The 19,309-nt window shown below is 54.0% G+C and overlaps 1 protein-coding gene across 5 annotated transcripts in view; it reads left to right on the top strand.

Annotated features, from left to right (window-relative positions):
• Positions 1–19,309, top strand: part of SSBP3 (single stranded DNA binding protein 3) — a 164,037-nt gene that overhangs the window by 120,205 nt on the left and 24,523 nt on the right. For 3 of the 5 annotated variants that reach the window (XM_043575065.1, XM_043575066.1, XM_043575069.1), the window contains 2 exons: positions 17,138–17,218; positions 18,132–18,191. In XM_043575065.1, coding sequence (XP_043431000.1) covers positions 17,138–17,218; positions 18,132–18,191 — 141 coding nt within the window. The remainder of the gene's footprint in view (positions 1–17,137; positions 17,219–18,131; positions 18,192–19,309) is intronic. The other 2 variants (XM_043575067.1, XM_043575068.1) reach the window with 1 other exon arrangement.

Below are 19,309 nucleotides of genomic sequence, written 5' to 3'. Positions count from 1 at the left end.
AGGGCAGGGGGCTGGACTCTAGGCCAGAACTGACCAGTCATAGTCTGCCCCCAGAAGCACCCAACCTACCAGAGAGACTGACGGGTAAACCCATGCCCTATAGCAAGGAATGGAGAGACCAGCCTGCTCAAGAGCTTCCTGGAGGCAGTACGGTCTGGGACGGTGTGTAGAGTGAGGTGGATGATAGGTAGGTGCTCACTAGGAGAGGGGGACTGGAGAGTTTTCTGGCAGTGTTTCATGGACCTTTTTAGAGACTGTGGGCTCCATCTGGGGGTAGTGGGAGCCACTGGAGCAACCCTGGTCTGGATAATACCTTGGCCAGGTCTGTGTTCTAGAACAGTTAACTCTGTACTGCTCTGTCAGCTCTGTAGGGGCAGGAACTTGGGGGTTGACCACATTAATGATGGAGACTGGTATTGCAGAGACCCAACAGAGGTCAAAGGGCTAAAGACCGAGCCTTCTCTGGACAAGACAGTCCTGGGGGAGCCAGTTCCCTTTGCCAAAAGCACAGCCTGTTCTGTTCTGAGCATCCCCAGATACTTTCCATTGTAGTGGGGGCACAGTAGGGGTTGACATGTTCCCCCCCCCCCCCATTCTAAGGCGTTCTTAATTCCTGCCAGCTGAGTCCACTCACCTCTGAGGTCTATCTCCAGAGAACACTCCCCATCAGTTGTGGGTGGGGGTAGGGGAGGAGAAGCTCCCCTAGTGTATAGCTCAGAAGCCTAAGAAATGATCCAAAAATAAGAGGAAGAAACAGATACACGTGACCTTGGACCTTTCCTGTTGAGACTATAGGAGCGCTTCTCTCCTCATTTCCTGCAGAAGTAGCTGGGGTTTCTCTGGGAGAGAAGCAGCCTCAGGAGGGCTCTGACAAGTGACTCCAAGTATCTGAAGTTTAGCCATATAGAAGATTCTCAGACCTGGGGCACCTGGCTGGCTCAGTTGGAAGAGCATGCAACTCTTGATCTCGAGGTTGTGAGTTCGAGTCCCACATTGGATGTAGAGATTACTTAAATGAATAAATCTTAGAACAAGAAGAAGATGCTCAGATCTGCCTCTGCAGCGCTTCAGCCCTTAGATCTCAGGTCCTTCAGAGGAAAGAAGAGGGAGGCCAATTTGAATCTTTGTGTGGAAGATCGTTTTACCACCTGCCAATTTAACAAAGTAGTGAGCTCCTTGGCACTGGTGGTAACCAAGTAGAGACTCAGTGCTCAGTAGAGAGCCCTGGGGACTGAACGCCTTGGGCTGGGCTGGTGTGTTTCCAGGGAGGATCAAAGCCCAGTAAATGAGAGCAGGCTGGCAGCAGGAGCTCAGGCAGTTCCCAAGAGCTGGGCCGAGTGCTGTCCATTTCCTGCCTTCCTCTCTGGCGGGAAGCAGGCGGCAGCACAGTGAGCTGACATTCCTTGCCAGAAAGCTGCAGCAGCAGGAAAGACCTCTCTGCTGACTAGGGCCAGGGCGGGACTAGGGGAGGCTTGGAAAGAAAGAAACCACCCTGTTTGTGTGGTTTTCAAAGCTTGCTGCACAGGAGGGCTCGATGGGTGGGGGTTTAGATCGCCATTTGATGGATGGTGAATCTGAGGCCGGGACCTAAACCGTGTAAGTCTTGGCAGACTTGCTGATCATCCTTTAGCCCATTGGCCAGACGTGGTCTCTAAGGGCACAGTGACCTCGCAGTCACCCACCCTTGGTGAGCTTTGCGGACGAAAGAGGCAGCCGTGGACCTGCCCTCAAGGGGCTCTCAGTCTGGTGGAGGCAGGGAGTGATTACACTGAGGCTTCAGTGCCACGAGGGCAGGTGAAGGAGCAGCTGGCCTAGCCTGGGGTCCATCTGGGAAATTTCCCCTGAGGGGCTGACATAGGAGGCCTGAGCAGGAGGCAGTTGCCAGTGAGGGGGTGGGGCAGTGTGCCAGGACATGAGTATGAAAGGGCAAGTTTGGAAACGCAGGAGACCTGGATAGACGCTCAAAGGACTGTTAACTTAAAGACAGAGGAGCCGTGGAAGATTCCTAAGAAGGGGAGTGGCCCGGTTCCAGGAAGACCCCTCAGTGGCCTGGAGCGGCTGTGCTTGTGGCAAGTTGGCCATTGTGGAAGTGTGGAGTCCAGGCAGTGGTCCCCTGGGGGTTGGCCAGGGCCTGGGCTGGAGTGGTGACTGAGTGCAGTGCCGAGCACCTCCCTGGCCTGAACCAACAGCCCCTTGGATATGGGTGTGGGGAGGAAGCAGAGCTGGGAGGATGCCGTGGGTCCTGGCCTACCTTGGCCTGAGGTAGCGAGAGGCTGTCAGCCAGCCGCCTCCTATCAGACCCTTCACTTTAGAAGGCAGGGGCCCCACACATGGTCCTGTGGCTGCCCCTTTGCCCCTTGAGGCTCCCAGCCAGTGTTTTCAGGTCCTAAAATGGAACTATCTTGACCCCCTCTTGTAGTTGTCGGTAGAAGGCTCTCTAGATGAGAAAAGTGGTCCCCTTATGTGATTCCATTTGGCCCTTTGAGGTAGGCTTGACAGCTAACAGCATTCCCACTCTGGATGAAGAAACCAAGGCCCACGTTGGCCAGAGTTGCTCAGGGAAGACAGGCCTGGACCAGGTGGTAGGCTCTAGAGTTTTGAATGAGCACTCAGTCCACTGGGGAGCAAATCCCCTCCCTTTCTGGACCCCATTCTCTGGCCTCGGCCCTTGCCACGTCTGCATTGCTGTGGGCCAGAGGGGGTCAGAGGGGGTCTGATAGATGCGCTGGTCTGTGGGAGAGGAGGACAGAGATGCTGTGTCAGGGGTGAGTGCACCAGTTCCTGCCGGGGACAGAAGCACCCCCTCCGCCCCGCCCCTCACCCTGTTGTCTGCCTCCAGACTGACAGAAGGCAGGGTCACTCCCGCTGAGAAGGATTAGAGAGGAGGCGGGGCACCCCAACTGCTGGGCCCTGAGCTGCTCCCTCCCCAGCCCCACCTGTTCCAAGCCAACTTGGTGCGCTATGCAGCAAGAGCACCACTCCTCTGACTCCTGTGAAGAAGCTAGAAGCTAGCTTTAAGTCTGAAGACCCCTGCCCTGGCTGTTGGACGCCCTGATTTGAGTCCGACCGTGTTGCCGAACGGCTGTGTGTCCTTGGGGAACCATCCTCCCCTCTCTGGGCCATACGTGCTTTAGAGGACTTCATAAACCCCTGGCTGCTCAGAAACTCTGTCACCTGGGCTGTCCCCCTCTCCCCACCGTGGACCCACACACAGGCCTCCCTGCATAATTGCCTGGCCTGGGTGGAAAGGCCAGGGCAGGAGAGGAGGAAAAAAACCTTTTCTTGCCAACACCACCTCCACAAAGGTCAGGCTGTGCTCCCGCCCCGCCCGGCAGCCAGCTTGGTGCCTAACGTCTGCCCGGCGGCAGATGACCGCGCCGGGGATCCTAGCAACCGCGGACAAAAGGTTACTCCTGACGTGCCAGGCTGCCGGTCCCCTCGCCCTCCCTTCGGAAAGGGAAAGCAAAGTTGCGGCCTTGACTGGCGCGTGTGCCTCTGTGCACGCGGGCGGGCATGTTTGTGTCTGCACACTCGAGCCTCCTCTCCGCCCCTCCGAAAAACGTGAACTCCGCATGTCGCGCCGTAACTCTTCGCTGATGAAATGGAAAGTTGAACATAAATCAATGTCTGCCGCCCTGTTAGCTATGCATCAGCAGTCAGTGCCTGGGAGATTTGCTCAGTAACAAAGCACCCAGCCGCTCCGCAGGCCTCGACCGCCCCCTAACGCGGAGCCGGCCCCACGCCGCCGCCGGGGAGCTCAGGGGAGCTCAGCTGCTGGCCGCTTCTGCCTCCCCACCAGGGACCGCCCCCAGCCCCAGGTCTCTGCTCCCTTTCTGGGGAGAGGAGGGGGGCGCGTCTTCCGGAAGGACCCTTGGACCTAGGAGACCCGGACTAGTTCTTGCTGCTGCTCCTTACGCTCCCCCCAGGAGGACCCCAGCGTGTCCCCTCCCTCTGGGCCTCTCCTGAGTTGTAAGCCTACTCGCATCTCTTGACTTTTGTGGATTCCCATCCTCAAGGATTGGTGTTCCAGTAGCCTCCTTCACCTCTCGTGTATTAAAAAGCTTGGGCTGGTTTATCCTTTTTCGCCTTTCTGCCTGGGTGTTTACTTTGGGTTTCTTTTAGAACTGGCTTTCTCCCTCCTGGGTTTGAGAGCTGCCGTGCCATGTTGTCCCCTGTCCCAGCACCAGGGTCGCGTCTGTTCCCTCCCTCCCCCTGTCACCCCTGCCAAGATCCTCCCGCCTGTCATGGGGGTGGAGGAGCCCCCTGTGTTTCTGTTTTGTTTCTTCATAGTTGGCTGAGGGGGTAGACCCTCCCGTGTTTCTGCTTCCACCTTCCTCCTGTGCAAATCGTGCTGAGGTTTTTTCCCTTAAAAAAAAAAAAAAAAAAAGGTCAAATTCCTCAGCCCTTGTAGCAGAAAAGGTTGGAGGAAGAGAATTCCAGTGGAATCCTATAATAACACGCCTTGGTATTATGTGGCTCAGGATAGACCCCCCCCCCCCCGAATGAGATCATACCACTCTGAAAGGAAACTGCCCAATGGGGAGTCTGGGCTGGGCCAGCGGGCTGGACTGGAGTCTGAGGACTTTCTCGCATCTCCCTGAGTGTTCCAAGAGTCGGGATATAGCAGGAGATCCACAGTGTGGGTTTTGAGTTCATGTCCTGTTTTCTGCCTAAATGAACTCTGCAGCCGACCTCTCGCAGACAAGTGCCCTCCCCCAGATGAAGGCCTTGGGATAAACAAAACCCCCGGGCCAGGCCCACCTGTCATTCAGCAAGCCCCCTATCTCTTGCTAATACCAAAATGGTGGCGTCACACTTGGTAAGAGTATGGTTAGGAAGCCGCAGCTTTTCCATGAAGTGTCAGCATCACAGTGTGCAGTGGCTGTGACCAGGGGCTTTGGAACAAGACAGCCCCCCTGTCACTTCCTGACCACGTCTTCTGGGGAGCTTACCTGACCTCTCCGGGCACTGGTGTCCTCAGCTGTGCTGAGGAGCAGTCATTCAGCAAATCACAAGGCCTCCTTTTTGGAGCTCTGGTAAGGATTGGCTATACGGAGAAATGTGTCCGTGTTCAGTGATGGTTTCTCACTGCCATTGAAACATTACCCATTGGCTTTAGGATCTGGCTTGACCAGTAGTCAGAAGCCTAGCACCTGGGCCCCTGGAAGCTCATCTGTCATCCCTCCCTCACCCTCTCTGAAGGTGTTCCATCCTTCCTGGAGGCCCTGAGGTCACGCAGCCTGGGTTGCCTTGAGAAAGTCCGCTAACCTGTCTGAACCTCATTGCTTCGTCTGCCAGTTGGGGGTGAAGATAGCCCCAGACTCTCGGGCACTTGTGAGGATGGTGTGAAATGAACCTGTGGAGCCCTGCCTGGTGCCTGGTGTGGGTAAATACTCAGGAATCTTCCTTGTGGATATGTGTAGGTCTGTCCTGGGGCTGTTCTTTTCTCAGAGGTAAGGGTCAGGGTAGGGCTAGGGCCACCGTGAGTGTTCTTCCAAGAAGGGAGTGTTAGGGGCTCAGCACAGCCTTGGGGGCAATGATGTGTGGGAGAGGCTCTGGGTGTTTTCGAGATTGATTGGCTTTTTAGTACTTAACCCTTCAGTTAGACTGACGTACCTGTTACCTACTAAGCACCAGGCCCTGCTTGGCCCTTTAATGTGCTACCTTACTTAGTTCTGCCCACCTGGCCTAACTCCTTGTTCCCTGGTCTACCCGCTGGGAGTTTACAGGGGAGGTAGAGGCAAGGAAGCAGGTTGTATGTTCAGGAGCTTCTGATTCTGTTCCTGCCAGGCTCAGCAATATGGACTCCTTTTACTGTGAGTTAATGTCAGCTCTCCCGCCCGGGAGGCTGTGTGCAGTGGCTGTGACCTTTGCTGGTTATCCTGAGTTCTGTTACTAGTGGACCTCACCTGGGTAAATTTGAGTTTCAGCTCCCCGCCGATAAAACAGGAACAGCTTCCACCCGCTTTACCAGCTATGCGTTTGGAAATGTGGCCGGAATGAAAGGCAGATCAGAAATCCGCGCAAGGCCTCCTTCCTAGGGGCTGGCATTCAATCATCTGTTCCTTCAGTACACATTGAGTGACAGGTTTCTGCCTGGCCCTGCAGAACCTGACTGCAGATGTTCATAGTATGGGGCTGACCCCAGCCTGGGCTAACTGCAGGCCAGTGGGCGGCTCTCCTTCAGCAAGTGCACTTCCTGTCTATGGTGTCCTTACATTGAGGAAATCAAGTCCAGGTTCTGGGTATGCCAATCACAGGTCTTTGTGATCTGACCCCTGCTACCTTCACACCATTATTAGACCAGCTGTTGATCCCCAGGGCAAGGGCCAGAGCTATTGCTCTCAAACACGACTTTTTCCCCTCCAGCATGTCTCTGTGGCCTCTTCTACAGACTGCAGAATCCTCCCCTCCCCTTGTTGCATGAAGGCTCTTCAATTTTGGGTCATTTCATTCAAGAAGACTTTGACAGAGTCTTGCCCTGTCCTTGTCCCAAGGTCAAAAAAGATATGCCCAAAATGTGGATCTGATTAAGTGCGTCTTCCTCAGAATAATTATAGCATCTGGTCCCAGGAAACTTACTCTGAAGTTGTGGAAAAGGCGCTAAGTGTTTGGAGACTTGCAGTTTGTTCTGGGGCAATGGCTTTACCTTTCTCGGTCTCCATCTGCCCATCTGTGATACGCACCAATGTTAGAAGGGGCGGACGTGGGAGGTGTGCTGGAAAGCAGAAGATATAAGGGACCACTTCAAGGGCCACACGACTTCTGCAGAGTATGCTGAAGAGCTCTCGACATCAGGCAGAGGGAGTGCATGAGGGTCATGCCTCTAGCCTGAAACTGTTAGAACACAAGGAGGCCGCTCCCTGGGTTTGGGGTAATAGGACAGCTTAGTCAAAGAAAGAGGGGGAGCTCTTGAAGTATTCCTGGAGGTGGGGAAGATCCTGACAGCTTTTTGTTACCAGCAGCCTCCCTTTGGTGAGGGCCAGTTCCTGGCACCAGACTAAGTACTTGACTCTCAGTGTCTCAGTCCTGCAGCTCTCTGGGAGGAGGTGGGGTGTCCCATTTTACAGGTGAGGTTAAGCAAGTAGTGGGGTGGAGGAGACTGCAGACGGTGCTCCTGGCCCATGAATCTGGGGTTCTTCCAACAGCGCTTAGCCCCCTCCCTCCCCAGCTGCCCCTGTGCTTTTGCTGAGGTGAGCCAGTTGCATAACCCACTGCCCAGGTGACCGCGGGCAGGCTTCCTAAACCCATTTCTCCCCAGAGTCCTGGTTCTTCCCCTGCCCCATCTGTTGCTTCTCCTTGGCTGAGGAAGGAAGATGAAATCTTGGGCCATTCCCCAAGCTGTTCCCTTCCCTCCCAGTCATCCAGGGAGCTGCAAACCAAAGGGAGAACCTTGGCCAACTTCTTTTTCCTCTTGTGGTCCGTGGACAATAGGGGTTGAATTCTGGCATTCTGGACTTGTGCCTTCCAGAGCCCTGTGTCTCCTCTTCCTAGTTGGATATGATGAAATCTTTACTTTTTGGATTGTCTGTCAGGGCGTGAAGGGGTAGGAGAGGAAGGCTGTATCCATGCATGTGTCTGGAGAGCTTAAAGTAGAGCAGGAATTCTCCGGGTGGATGAGGCAGTGCCTTTTTAATATGCACCTCGCCTTCAGTGTGCCGTTGTGATTAACAGCGGAGCCTGAGCGCTGGTGAGAGGCGGTGTGGAGGCTGGCGGGCAGGAGTAGGATGTGTCTCTGCAGCACTATCCATTCTCAGAGCAAAAGGCAATCTTTTGATGGGGTGGGGGGGGGGGATTTTGTTCTCTTGGCAAGGTAGGTGTTCCTAGGGATTGGTGTGGTTCTGGATCCTGAGTCAGTCTCTTACCCATTTACGCAGAGTCGGTCTCTACGGCAGTGAGTATATGTCAGGGAGGGAGAGGTTTGCTGTCTGGATCCTGACCAGAAACCCACATGGCTGGGACTGGGTATTGGAAGCCTTCCCCTGGGCCCCAGCTCCTTTGCCAGCACTAAAGAGGGCTAGCTGTTCAGGACTGGAGTATGGCTTAGTGGGAGAGCAGGTGCCTACTCCATGTGTGGTCAGAGAGAGATGGGAACCAGCACCCCAGACAGCTATGGACTTGGTGTCCCGAGAAGTCTTAATTTCTAAGTTGAGAGACACCATAGAAACATCTCTGGAAAGGAAAGGAAGGGAAAGGGTGTATAATTTCCAATACTTAGGCACGAGCTGCTAAAGGTTAATGACCCCACTTCTCAGCCTGGAGCGCCCAGCCCCAGGTCTCCCCATCTTGTGCATAAGGCCCTCTAGCACCGTGCCCACACGACCTGTAGAGCACAGGTGCCAGTCTCTCAGCCCAGAAGCCCCTCTGTGCCTTTTCTGCCAGAGGACACCTGATCATCTTTCCAGGTCTTGCCTAAATGTGATTATTCTGTAATTGCTGCCCTCTTGCTCTCTAGCGTGCCTGGTACCTTGTCCCTGTTGGGGTGCTGCTGTGGTAATAGTTAAACTCTGGTCTCTCCAACAGCCTGGGACTCTTTTGGGGAGGCCTGAAGTACTATTCAAGCATCTCTGGTGCTTAGTGCCTCCTTGGCCCAGGGTGCTGGAACCCAGTGGCTGGATCATTGCCAAGGTGGACTGGGTTTTGCACATATGTTCTGGGTATCATTGCTTTTCCCTGTGTCCCTATAAAGGGTGCCTGGTTATATGGACACAGGCACGTACAAAGAATCTCTAGCAGGGAGACCGCAAACGTTTAGCAGCCGGCGGCAGAGTCACCTCTCTTAAACCTACCCCATCCCAACCACAGCCATTCAAGGTAGAGCCCTTCCTCGAGATGACCCTAGAGAACTTCACGGCCCAGGAGAGAGTCAAACAGTGTGGACCTGCTGAAAGAAGTCAGGGCTGGAATGGAGCCCCCAGGATGGTCTGTGCTGGCATTCGAGGGATGAATTTGTTCCCCAGCATTGTGGTGAGAACGAAACTGGGGAGATGAGCAGCAAGGAGGTACTCTAGGACCAGCCAGCTGGATGTGAATGCTGGTTAATTGCGTTACAACGATGAAAGATCAAGAAAACCAGGGCTCAGAGATTGGCCACGTGGCATTTTGATGGGAGAACCAGAACTCGGGTTCACTGACCCGTGGTCTAGTGCTCATTCTGTTCATCCTCAGTGGGAAAAACTGTGGCTGTGATAAATAATACTGTAATGTCATTGGACTTCACTTTCCTTACTGTAAATGGGGTTGATTTTTGCTTCACTTATTTTATTAGAGAAATATAAGGTTAAAAAATTAGAAAGTAGATAACAGTACTATTTTATTTCACCTTGAGAATTTCAAAAAGACCCCAGTTTTTTCCCTCTTCAGCCTTGAAAACCATTACCTATCGCAGGGGTCAGCAAGCATTTTCTCTGAAGGACCAGACAGTACATCTTTTAGGCTCTCTGGGCCATCTGGTCTCTGTCACAACTCTGCCATCAAAGCATGACAGCAGCTCTGGACAGTAGACAAGTGGGCATGGCTGTGTTCCGATAAAACTTTATTTACACAAACAGGCAGCAGGCCCTATTTGGCCCCGAGCCATAGTTTGCCTGCGCCTACTCTAGCTGAACATGGTGGCCGTGCTCTTGGGGTTCTGGCACTCCAGCCTCCGCTTTGGGCATGCAGCGTGGTGCAGGGCACCCAGCCTGGACCTGGGACCAGTGAGATGGGGCTCAGTCTTCCTGTCTATGCATAGGGCTGGGGGAAGAGCCTGGTGGGGGGCAGTATGTGCCGGAACTCTGCGTTAGGTCGTGGACCCGCCTCTACTTTCATTTGCCACGTTTCCTCCTTTTGTTTTGAAAACCGTCGCCTGCTGATTCTGCGTCTCTGTCTCTGTGAGGCAAGCGTGTGTGCCTCATGCCTCTTGAGAAGAACATACGCTGAGCACCTCCTGTGAGCGTCTTGGCACCAGATTCACAAGTGTGCGGACCTCTCGCCCTTGCTGTCTGCCCGGCACTGTCTCGGTTCCTCGGAAAGAGGGGGGAGAAGGGGAGGTCAGCTGGGGCCTTTGCTCAGACAGAAATCAATGAGTCTTCCGCTGATCTCTGCACAGAATGGACCTCGGTGGCCGTGTAGATTGCTGATGGTATGCAGAGGTGACCCCAAGGGGGAAACGCTGTGTACCGTCTTGCTCCTTCTGACTGGTAACTTCCCCACCATCCTGGGAAGATGGGCTGTTGTCACTCGACCTCTCTGGCAAAACCCATTCTCCTTGTCAGGTGCCCATGGAGAGTCACGACTGTTACGGGCTGATCTCCTAGGTGGCCGTGGCCAGCAGCCCCTGACTTGGAGCTCTCCTGGGGTCATGCCATTGGGTATGGCCCAGCTCAGCCCCCGGAGGACCTGCTGTGTGTGTCCCAGGCTTGCGTCCCAGGCTCATGTTGGGTGGGCGTACGGATGGCCCAGGCTTCCTCCGCCCTCGGAGAGTTGGTAATTTCAGCTCCAACTCTGGCCTATACCTCCCACATACACACACATAGAGAAGCCCTGGAGAGGACAGATAGAAGCAAGGATAGGAAAGCCACTGTGTGAGCCATTGCCAACTTTGTTCCCATGGGTCAAGGTAAAGAAACAACTTTTCCTCCAATGAGGCGCATGTTAAAAGGGAGGGGTGGTTAAAACTCTCCCTCCTTCACCTAGCCAGGTGGTCAACTTCGCGCTCCAGGGACCAGGCAGACCACGTTGACGGATGTCGGGTGTCAGTGGCACTCGGGCACACCTTGGCCCTCTCCCCAGAATGGGCTAACAGCGTTTTCCGTCAGCATTTGTGTCCAAGGAGCAAATTGGATTGTCTGCCGCGTGCCTTTTACCATGTGTATAATTAATGTAATTTTATATTCACTCAATTAAAGTGACACACCCAACAGGCAGATTACACAGGCCCCTAGTAATGCCGGTCGTCTGTCTCTGCTGCCAGTAGATGAAACCCATCCCCTCAGCCTTGCCAACCCAGGGGCCAGTGGCCCCATGAGTCAGGGAAGGTGTGCAGTGTTTTGTCTCTGAGCCACCTAAAACGTCAAGTCCCCTTCCCCAAAGGCCTTCTGTTGAGACAGAAAGCAAATTTAGCCAGCGGTAACCACGTAGCATTCTGCAGCTTGCAGGGTACTTGTATGGCTTCGGTATGAGGAACGTGTCACCTGAAACCCTCCCCCTTACAGATGAGCAGCCCACGGCTCGGGGATATGAGGCACGGCTCCAGCCCGAGTGCCCTGGGCTCTGGGGGCTGACACTCTGGCCACTGGCCACAGCCCGGCTTCATTCGCGCTCTCTCCCAGGCTCCCCTCTGCACCCAGAAAGCCTGGGGCTAAGTCTCAGCTCTGTTTCTCAGCAGGTCCATGATTTCTAGACAGGGAAAGGCAGCTTTGCAGAGTGTGAGGTGGCACTGGGTGAAGAAGCGGTGAGTTTTGGAAACATTAAAGTTAGCACATGGTTTTTATTACTTTTTTCCTTTAAAGACATCAGTGCAGTGTTTGTTTGCTTATTTGCCTTTTAATTTTAAAGAGCTATCCTCTCTTACCTGCAAGAGTCTTTAGCTCAGAGGGCCAACTTGGTCACCCTCTTGGTACTAACTTTTCCTCCTGGTTCCTTGAACTCAAAGGTGTTAGTTATACCCCCCGCCCCCCCCCCCCGGGGGGGTGGCTGACTGTGGCTGTGGGGTCCGCCTGCTGGCCCAGCCTCGCTGCCCCATTTGGGCCTTGCCCAGGATGTCCACGTGGGGTGGATTGAGCAGCCTGTGCAGCGTCTGCAGAAAAAACAGGGTCTGAAGAGGATGGAGCCGTGGTTCGGGGGTGCACCTTGACAGGGCTGAGGAGGGTGCTCCCGGCAGAGAGGGTCTAGCTCGCACTTTCCCCGGACGCGGGCAGCGAGTGGCCACCGGAGCATGTGATGCGGGACCACGGAAGACTGAGGACCTTGTGCGTGCCTGGCGCTGTCCGCTGCACCACCCCACTGCAATTCCCCTTGTCGTCCTCGTGAGGAAACTGGACTCACAGCGTGCCCTGCGGGGGCTGGGATCAGATGCCAGGTCCATGCAACCTGAAGCTTTCCTCCATCGTGCAACAAGCCCTTCGATCTCTCGTGGATGACTTCAGGTGAAGTCCAGGGACTCCACCCGGAAGTGACCGGGAGGCATAGGTGGCTCCTGCTGATGCTTCTGAAATGCCTTTCTGCAGAGACCTTGGGTCGGCTGTGCTGTGGGAATGTTCTGCTCCCCACGACGTCCGTGATGGCAAAGGCTCTTCCACGGAACTGGCGGCATCCAGAGTTTAAGTGAAATGGCCCAGCGTTTGCTTCGATCACACCTGCGGCAGAGCCTCCCCACGCCCTCCCCGCAGTGGCTCTTAGAGGCTGCTGTGCGTACCACCACCCAACGCTGGCATTGCAGGAAGAATGAAAAGGAAGTGCAAGAGTTCTGTATCTCCGGTCAGAGATCCCGGGAACGTCTGAGACACAGTGGCGAGTCCATTAATAGGGTCTGGGGCAGGATGAAGGCCCAGGCGGGAAGTGGGTACGTTTGCCGCTTCCTTTTCCCAGATTCAGTTGCAGGGTTTCCCGAGTTGGGGGTCTCTCCCAGGTGCAGGCCTCCTTGCTGTACCCCCATGGTAGGGGCAGAGCACTGCAGTGGAAAGAGCGCTGACCAGTCAGGGGGCCCCAGTTCTCATACCAGCTGCCTGTTGGCCCACGTTCTACGGCCACTCTGGGCCTCAGTTTACTTGCCCCCTTCTCTTGGAGCCCAAGGCATTTTAACTGACACTCGAGCCCATTTGTCACTATGTCTTCATAACTTCTTGCCAGCTAGCGTGGGAGCTTCTAGGGCCAGATGAGTCTGATGCATCTCCGTGACCCACCCCCGGGAAATGGGGCTGGCCGGACGCCTGAGGTCAGCATCCAGAATACGTGTGTGTGGGTGAACGTGACTGCATGCGCCGACACATCCTTCAGCCTCGAGGATTTGTTCTTCCCTGGTCTTTGTGCTCCACGTGTGACACGGAGGCACCACTTCCGAGCTCCTTAGGATGGTGGGCAAGCTCAGACCCCCTGGAGCTCTGGAATCAGCCTCTGCTGCTGGTTCCACCGCCGAACAGCTTTGCAAGTGGCTTCACCCTTTTGAGGTGTAAGTGGAGCCACTGATGGCCTTTCCTGTGAGGGGTCCAGGGTTACCTGAGCTAATACAGGTGAAGGCCAGCTCCCCCACGCGGCCTTGTGTGGCTTCGATTATTCCCATTTCACCGATGAGAGAAGTGCAGTCAGTGGCAGAGTCAGGATTTGAACCGGGTTCTTTCAAACCCTGTTTGTTTACCTCCAGTGGACAGGAACATGATCACCGTGAAGAGAGCCCTGGGCTGGGGTTAGGAGATGTGGTTTAGCCACCAGCATGGTCTTGGGCAGGTCCTGCGTCTGTGCTGGACCTCTCTTTTCTCCCCTGTAAATGTAGGACGTTGGAAGAAGTGTTGATCTGTCAGGGCCACCCAACAAACAAGTGACTGCCAGCAGGTGCGGTTCTCGCCAAGTTTCCAGTGGGACCCCCCCCCCCCCCAACTCCAGTTTAGCCTAGTACTTTGTGCACCTCAGATGTCTGCTCCTACCCACCAGCTCCAGGAAGGCCCCTGGAGCCGTCCTATGTGGGAAAACTCATCAGTATTATCAGCGTTAGGACTCCCTCCCACCTTGATCCTTTCCACCTGCCTGCCAGATCTGTTCAGAATTTGGGGAAGAGAAAAGCCAACATGTCAACAAAGATCAAGATCCTTTTTTTGGTCTGCCTTCTCTGTAGCCTTTTGACCAAGTGAGTAATGAGTTGAAAAGACCATAAAGTCCATTTTCTCTATACCTATCTGTTAGTCTCTTTTTGAGCATGCAGGATGCGAGAGAAACACCTTTTATTGGTCCACTAAACCAAAAGGCAGCAAATTCCGTACCTCTTTGTGGAGATGGGAACACGTCTGTCGTCCTCTTAACAGAAGCAAACCTTTCAAATGCAGGACCTGTTCTCTGCTCCTAAGAACGTGCCAAGTGTGCGGGGTCCCTCCCTGTGCCGTTACATGCCGTCTTGAGGACAGAGTCCAGACGCAGATGTAGCACGCCGAGTGGAGGTAGCAGAGACACGGAGGATGGAGCTTTGGGTAGACATAGCGGACCACTGGGAATTGGTAGACTTCTGGCTCCATGGAAGAAAAGCTTTCTGGCTCGTAGAGCTCCCAGTAGTGCTGGGGGCCATGCAGTGCTGGGAAATACACAAGCAGAGCCTGGTCAGCACCCCCCCCCCCCTGGGGTGCGAGAGGAGCTCCGTGCCCTGGGGACATGAACGCTGAGCATCTGTGTCCGTCTTGAGATCATGGTGGGGTTTTCTGTTTGGGTAACTGGCTGGCCTGGGTGAGGGTTCTCTTGTCCTCAGTATTCCAGAGCCTGGCTCCAGGTCACAGGGGAGACTTCTGAGATGCTGCTCCCTCCCTAGCTTAACAGCCTACTACTCCCCGCCTCTCCCCGCTGGCCAGAGAAGTTGCTGGAGCCTCAGTGACCAGCCACATTCCCGGCTCTTAATACTCACTGGCCGTTTGTCTTGAGGCACCTGCTTTGAGGCAAACCTATGCCACATCCGCTCATTCAGGGACCAGTCACCAGAGTCCATCCAGAAGCTTCTGAGGGAGGTAGGGAGGTGAAGCACACATACCAGCCTGCCCTGTGAACCTCTGGGGGCCCGAGCAGCCATAATCCATGGCCAAGAGATGGCTTAGAATATCGCTCCAAGAGCCAGTTTCAAGAATTGGCCCTCAGCAAGGACTGCCATCGATTGAGGCCCCCTGTGGGTGTCACACACTCTTCGGTGCTTTGCATACATTTTCGGCAACCTGTCATCGAGTCAGCCTGCTTGCCTCCCCTGGCTAACGGGGGCACAGGTGTGGGGGACCTGCCCAGAGACACACTACTCTCTCTGAAGGACTGTATGTTACCCGTGAGGGCCATGAGGGTTGGAGGGAGGAGGCGCTCCCTTCCTGCCAAGAGCTGGGAACTGACAGAAGGCCTTTTGCCCCCTCTTGGCAACTGGACCTCACCCTTGAACCCTTCTCTTCCGTTCTTTTTATTTTTCTTTTTTTGGGGGGTTGGCTTTGAATTATCTTATTTTGTTTACATTGCACCCAAGTTTCATGGTACAAAAGACTTGCAGGTGCAAATATGTCCCGCCTTCATTAACTTCCCCTCCCTTTTTAATTTATGTGATTTCAATTTTCCTTCCCTGTACTGTTAATTAGGGGACCCTCTAATCAGTGCCATTATCACAGTGGTATTCATGTTTAGGAAAGCCGCTAAACAAATGCTTGCAAAATTGCTAAATGGCTAATTAATGTCTGTTAATTAAGAAAATTGCTCATGGTAACAAACCATGCCGTTGCTGGCAGCCGCTAGAAAGACACACACTTGTTGAAATTAGTAGCGTGGCAGGTAGGGGAACATCTGCTCCGCGGAGCTCTCCGGAAGTGAGCAGCCCCTCGCTTGGCCAGGAAACTCCAGGCCTGTCCTCGGTGGCGCCCCCGGGTTCCTGTGTGCCTCCTGCAGTCTTTTTCTGCACACCTCTTCTCTGCGTCCCCTGGCCCTGCTGGCTGGTACCAGCCCCTCCGCCCCTCCCCAGCCCCAGCCTGGTTTCCTGAGCGGGTGGGAGGCTGGGCAGCCTGGCTTTCAGGGAAGAGACTGTTGAAGAAAATCCTACCTGCATCTCAAAGATTCTCTCTCCCTCTTTTCTTTAATGTACCCCCCCCCATTCCCCCTGCCGGTGTTGAATTTTTCTCAAAATATTCCGAGAGTATTGGGTGGAGAAGAGACAAGTAGGGTATGCTTCTCATCACCAGCACCAGAGTCCAGCTCTGAATGTTCTGAGCAGGCAGGAAGGAGTCTCCAAGATGAGTTTTTTGTGCTTTGTGACGGACCCGCAGGAGGAGATACATTGGACATTTATACACACACGTGTGTATAAATGTAAAAAGCAGTTCGTGAAAAATACTTGACTTTGTATACACAGAGTTGTTCGATATTTTCTATTATTTTATTCTGTTCCAGATATTTAGGAAACAATGGTTGTAACCCACTAAATTGATTTCACCACTCACTAATGGGTTGCAGCCCACAGTTTGACCAACCCCGTGGTTTAAGTGAACTAATCTCCTCATCTCTTCTGGGGGGAGTCGAGGTCAGCATAGCCCAAGGCTTCCGGGGTCAGCTCGGAACCATAGGTGGCTCACTGCCCTCTAGGCCGGAAAGCCCAGCCCCTCCACCCATCAGGGACCTCCAGACCCATCCCGCTGCTCCTCTGCCCATGTCTGCTTCAGCTCAGGGCTGCAGTGGTCAGGGTGAGCCTTGGGCCCATCAGGCTTCACATCCTGGCTCTGCTACCTACCAGTTGTGTGGCTGTGGCCAAATCCCTTCGTCCCTTGAGACCCAGTTTTCTCGTTGGTAAAAAGAAGAATGAAAGCCCCGACCTCATGGGGCCATTTCCAAGTGAAGGTGAATTAACAGTGCCCTGGTTCGTCCTGTCGTTCCCTCGTCTGTTCAGGCTCTGACTTCTCTATCTATTCTCGTGCATCCATCAGGCCCCCTTCCCTCTGTAGACTGGCCTAGGAACCTACACTCTGTCTCTGTGCCCCCCTTCCCCCCAGACCGGGAGCTCCCCCAGGGCAGGGCCTCACCGGTTCGTCCCCACTCCCTTGCACGCTTTGCAGAGGGGTCTGCTCGCTGCGCATCACTGCGCTCTCTGAGCCCGTCACAACCAGCGTATTTAACATGGCAAACTCCGCTCCATCCGTAGCCTGCGTCCGGGCCCCTGCTCCTGCGTGCTTTGACAAAGGAGCTGGGTTTTATCTTCCACCCCTGGAACACCCCCCCCTCCCCCCACCATGAGTGTGTTCATCGGCTTCTCTCCCTCCCGCTCGCCGCGTACACCGTGGGGCCTGCGACCTAAGCAGCCGCTCGCACCTCCCCGCCAACCAGAGCCCGCCGCCCGCACGCCCGCCGCCTGCCCTTCGTTTTGGTTTAATTTTTGTTCTTTTAAGCTTCTGCGCTTCTCCATGTGCTGTGATCTATAACCTGCCTCTGCTGTCTGGCCTCACAGGGTCCTCCGGGGTCACAGCCCTCGCCGCACGCACAGCCTCCACCTCACAATCCCAGCAGCATGATGGGACCCCACAGTCAGGTAAAAGCGCTGTGGCTCGCCCGCCCGCCGGGGGCGCGGGGCACAAGGAGGACAGAGCCAGCAGAGGAAAAACAAAAATCAAAATGTGCTCTAGCCATTGCTTTCGAGTCTTGACTGACGAACGAAATTTTAAAAACAATAATAATAAAAAAATAAAAATCCCCCCCCCCCCTAAAAGATAGTCTTCGTTCCTTGGACATCACACCCAGCTTGGATATGAAACCAAAAGAAAATCTATTTCTGTGACCTTGTCAGCGGCCTTTGCGTTTTTGTTTTTTCCTCTCTCACTTTTGATTTGGTTTTTGAGTTTGGTTAACCATTTGTTTGTAACCGAAGCTGCATCCCTAGCCTTTTCTGTGTGCACTCTCGCTGCTGAGAAAGCTTTCCTGCCCATTGCCCTGCACAAGTTAGGGAGCCCGCTGTCCCCTGACCGTTCTCATTGTGTTCCCCCGCCTTAAATCCTCGCTCCCCTTCCCCACCCCCTTTGTCAGTGGTTTCTGTGTGTGTGTGTGCGCGTGTGTGTGTCCAGCTTTGTCTGCACACCCTGGGAATTTTACGTATAAGTCCCTTTCTGATTTCATTTGCCCTTACCGAGAGCGGCGGTTTCCTCCTTTGCCCCGCACTGATGTACCTGCTCTTCCGCGTCCTGTGCAAAGCCCCAGCCACACTATCCTGCCACCCAGAGTAGATCTCCGTGAGCGGATGCGGAGTCAGGAGGCCCCTATGCCATGCACGTCGTTTGTTCCCTCTGCCCAAAGGAAGTTTTGCCCAGAGGGAAGAGGCCACTGGGGAGAAAGAGAGTTTAAAAGATCACTAGTTGTAACAAAACTGGACTTTGTGGAGTGGAGCGCATTTGTGTTTGGCCCTGTGCGGTAGTGCAGGCTGTCATTGAACTAATTCCCTGTAATTGCAGCCTTTTATGTCACCGCGATACGCAGGCGGCCCCAGGCCCCCGATCAGAATGGGAAACCAGGTACTGTATCTTTTCATGTTCTCTCTCCCCTCACTCAGCCACCCTTGACCTCAGTTGGACTTTGACCCAAATCAGAATTTGGGGGAAGGGTCGGGAGATGGAGCGACAAGTTTCAATGCAGGAGGTAGCTTCCAAGCAGGTCCCCAGAGAGGGCCCTGTGTCCACTTTGTGTCCCTGGTACAGCTCCCCACTCGCAGCATTTCATTTGCCTCTCCTGGTGGGCTTTGGGCAGCCGGTTCTGGAGCTCAGGGGGCAGCCCCAGAAGCAGCCATGTTTGGGAATGCAGGGTTTCAGCTATTCTAGAGAAGGTGGTAATGCCCCTGCCCCTCCCTTCCAGCCCCTTCTTGGAAAAGGGTCTTCCTCCTTAATGAAGTTAATTGACAACGTGCATTTTTTCCTGGAAGCTTTTGAGAATTGCCAAGGCTGGTAAATATAATCCTGCTATTAAGGGGAGAAATGGCCCGTAGGAATGCTTAGATCAGGAGCCTGGATGCAGCGGAGCAGGACATTTGTGAGGTTTTAAGCAATGTCTGCCTGTTTCCCAGACCCAACTCAAAACAAGAAAGGATTTGTTCGTGTAATTAGAAAAGTGGTCTGCTTATGGGAGGGCTTCTCAGCCTGGGGTTGTGTGCCTTATGCTGGGCCATTAGGGTTGGCAGTTCTAGGTGGTCTGGAGAAATCGGCCCCCGTGCCACCCTCCCTAGTTCAGCTCATCCAGGGGCGGGAGGGGAGCTGGAGAGGTAAAGATAAAATACCTTTTGAGGATTGACAGATTTAAAAGAAACTTAAAAGAAACATCAGTGGGATTTCTTTTCATGCCGAAATATTTTTTACGTGTGACTCTTAGAGTGACCTTACAAATGCCCTTCAAAAGATTTGACCACATCACCAGCACATCCAGCCCCTACAGCCTTTGGAACTTGGGAGTTCAGTTACCCACTGGAGGGGCCCTATTTTTACTGTTACTCAAGGCTCTGCAAGAAAGCCCCTGAGTGTGGTGGTGGAGGCTGAGGAGAGATGCTTGTAATCAGGGGCCTCCAGTTTTAGGGCTGAATTGCTTATCAGGTTTCCAATTATTTTTTTCCCCTCCAAACATCTTTTGTTTCCTCTTTCTCTGA

The sequence above is a fragment of the Prionailurus bengalensis genome, chromosome C1, assembly GCF_016509475.1.
Source record: "Prionailurus bengalensis isolate Pbe53 chromosome C1, Fcat_Pben_1.1_paternal_pri, whole genome shotgun sequence".
NCBI lineage: Eukaryota > Metazoa > Chordata > Mammalia > Carnivora > Felidae > Prionailurus > Prionailurus bengalensis.
This window is presented reverse-complemented; position numbering and strand designations above follow the sequence as displayed.